Raw genomic sequence first — 3,394 nt, forward strand, 5'->3', positions numbered from 1 at the left:
TTTCTTGCACCACAGTGACCCATTTAATTTGACAGAACATCTCTGCTATTTTTTAGAATAAGGTAGTTTATGATCTTTCTATGAGTACCAAGGTACTGCCTTTTGGTGAGCAAGTTGCAACGTTAGGAGAATGTCCATGCCGATTTGCCAAGCAAAACTAATGCATACACAGGAGAATAACTGGGATCAGACTGTACTCTGAACAGTCATAAATTTGTTCAAGTAATTGAACAAAATGTAGATACATTTTTGATGTTCTTGGGGGGCAGGGAAGGGGGAGGAGGAGTGAATAATATTTCTAAAAAGAAAACAATCTGAGAACAAACTTGGATACCTGATCTATAATATACTCAGAAAGCTCTCCTGTGGGTTACTGCGTATTCCTTTTATTATGAAAATCGTTGCAAAGAGTGAAGCAAAAAAACACTTTATTGGTCTCAAGAACATGTGAGCCTACCTGTTCAGAACTGTGGCAAGCTTTGAACTTAGGTCTGCAGGATTTGAAACAAAAATATGAGTCTGATATTTTGGCAAAGTCCTAGATCCTGACAATAAAAAGAAATTCTATCATCTATGGAATGAATTGGATGAAGCTTGGATACTGATGCCTTAAAGACTATGAATGGATATGGATATTGTAAAGTTCCTAAGTTCATCTGTTCTTTAAGATCCTATGGGGTCTTGGGATTCATGCGCTAACAAGGCAGATTTATGCAAACTTACATATATTTGATTGTAAAAGAGAAGACTTGAAGACATCTGTTTTCAGAGGTTAATTACTCTCTTTGCACTTCTCTGCTATTCTATTGATTATTCTCATATAGTTCAAAGTGACTTCAAAATTTGATAAAGCCCAGTGGTGTTTTTCACCTTTCATATTTCTGTAGCAATGATGGCAACCAGAAACGTTTTTGTGCTCATTCACTGGAGTTTTTCCATTATGCTCAATGAAGATAGCAGTACTATGTACTCATCCTACCTTTAATGCACTAGTCCAACCAGACATTTTCATAGAATATCCTGAGTTGGAAGGGACCCACAAGGATCATCGAAGTCCAACTCTTGGGCCTGCACAGGACAGCCCCAAGAATGACACAATGTGCCTGAGAGTGTTGTCCAAACACTTCTTGAACTCTGGCAGGCCTGGTGCTGTGACCACTTTCCTGGGGAGCCTGTTTCAGTGCCCAGCCACCCTCAGGGTGAAGAACCTTTTCCTAATATCTAACCTAAACCTCTCCTGACACAACTTCATGCTCAGGTCCTGTCACTGGTTGCCAGAGAGAAGAGATCAATGCCTGCCCCTCCACTTCCCCTCATGAGGAAGCTGTAGACTGCTATGAGGTCTCCCCTCAGTCTCCTATTCTGAACAAACTGAACAAGCCAAGTGACCTCAACCACTCCTCATATGGCTTCCCCTCTAGACCCTTCACCATCTTTGGGGTCCTCCTTTGGATGCTCTCTAATAGCTTTATATCTTTCTTATATTGTGGTGCCCAAAACTGCACACAGTAAAGCAGGACAATCACCTCCCTTGACCATCTGGCAATGCTGTGCTTGATGTGCCACAGGACATGGTTGGCCCTCCTGGCTGCCAGGGCACACTGTTGACTCATACTGAACTTGCCATCAACCAGGACCCCCAAGTCCCTTTTCATAGTGATACTCTCCAGCCTCTCGTTCCCCAATCTGTCCGTACATCCGGGGTTGGCCCATCCAGCACTCGCCCTTGTTAAACTTCATGTGGATGGTGATTGCCCATCCCTTTAACTTGTCTAGGTCTCTCTGCAAGGCCTCTCTGCCTTCAAGGGAATCAATAGCTCCTCCCAATTTAGTATCATTGGCAAACTTAATTATTTTCATATACTTGGGCCAGCTTTTTTGTCCTAGATCCAGAAATTTCATAGAGGCAGAACAGTAATGATCAAGTCTAGTTTGAGGACTGCTCTCAAGGTGCACTGGAAATATCAAGAAATCTGTGAGTAATCTGTAACTCCATCTGCAATCACCTTGCTATTTAGGAAAACAAAAATTTGAAGGCATCCCTTTCTTCTCAGATAAGATATCAACAGGTTGTGGTTATAACTTACTAAACATCAGTGCTCAGTTGTCAAGAGAAACAAAGAAGGTGCATCAAAAGAGTTCTGTATTTAGAGGGAATGTGCCAATTTGTGATGTGATCATATATTTATATTAACTTATAATTTGACATTTTGGATCATGATGAAGAGCAGCATTTTGAGCCTGTGGAAGTTCAAGAGAGAAAATTGGTCATACTTGAATTATTTTGGTTGTTTAATATTGGAGCCCTCAGCATGAAGGCTGTGAAAGGTGAGTTTTGGTTGATCCAGCTACATCAGTTTAAGGCATTGCATCTCTTGGCCATTTGCCTTGCTCCTATAGCAGGGATAGCAGAAGGAAAAATTTATCATAGAATCATAGAATCAACCAGGTTGGAAGAGACCTCAAAGATCATCGAGTCCAACCCTACCGTCGTTACTAGAACATGGCACTAAGTGCCACATCCAGTCTCATCTTGAAAACCTCCAGGGATGGTGAATCCACCACCTCCCCAGGCAGCCCATTCCAATGCCTGATTACTCTTTCTGTAAAAATCCTCTTCCTAATATCCAACCTAAACATCTCCTAGCAGAGCTTGAGTCTGTGCCCTCTTGTCCTACTGCTGGTTGCCTGCGAGAAGAGGCCAATCCCCACCTGACTACAACCTCCTTTCAGGTAGTTGTAGAGGGCGATAAGGTCTCCCCTGAGCCTCCTCTTCTCCAGGCTGAACAATTCCAACTCTCTCAGCCTTTCCTCACAGCAGAGCTGCTCCAGCCCTCTCATCACGTCGGTGCCTCCTCTGCACTTGGCTTGGCTTGTAGCTGGCTTGTTCAGTCTGGTAGGTTAATGCAAACTATCGTCACTTGTGTCTTCATTTGATGCACTGGTAAATGAAACACACTTGTACAAATGTGAATGTGTTCCCTTCTGCTACAGGTGATAACCTCAGTTAAAGGAATGGGGCAGATAGCTTCTAACAGTAATGTCTTAAAGGCCAGATCCACTATCAGAGTTTTACAGGACTTTTTCAGTGTGGCTGACATTTCTGGGTTAAAGTGAAAAAACTGACTGACTTTTTCCTAAGAACACAAGTTCCTCAATTTGTGTTTCAAAATTTCAAGAGTTTTAATTGAGAAATAAGGTGGTGATACGTGTGTGTGTATGTATATTAATGTATATATTTTTAAAAAATAGTAATCAAATGTGAAATTTGTCAATCTGTAAGTTTGTACTTTGTGGTCATTACTAAGACCTGCTATGAAGCTCAGTGAGGTCAAAGCGCTCTTAGTCACAGGGAGAAAAATAATTTTTGACACTGTATGAATGTTTCAAAAGA

At 41.7% G+C, this 3,394-nt stretch overlaps 1 protein-coding gene across 1 annotated transcript in view; it reads left to right on the forward strand.

Annotated features, from left to right (window-relative positions):
- Nucleotides 1–2,312: 2,312 nt before the first annotated feature.
- LOC103811056 (nipped-B-like protein) overlaps nucleotides 2,313–3,394 on the forward strand; it is a gene marked incomplete at its 3' end in the record, with an annotated part of 4,298 nt that continues 3,216 nt past the window's right edge. The window contains exon 1 of the mRNA XM_009084002.1: nucleotides 2,313–2,328. Within this exon, the coding sequence (XP_009082250.1) occupies nucleotides 2,313–2,328 (16 nt within the window). The remainder of the gene's footprint in view (nucleotides 2,329–3,394) is intronic.

Source organism: Acanthisitta chloris, unplaced genomic scaffold, assembly GCF_000695815.1.
Source record: "Acanthisitta chloris isolate BGI_N310 unplaced genomic scaffold, ASM69581v1 scaffold17631, whole genome shotgun sequence".
Classification (NCBI taxonomy): Eukaryota; Metazoa; Chordata; class Aves; order Passeriformes; family Acanthisittidae; genus Acanthisitta; species Acanthisitta chloris.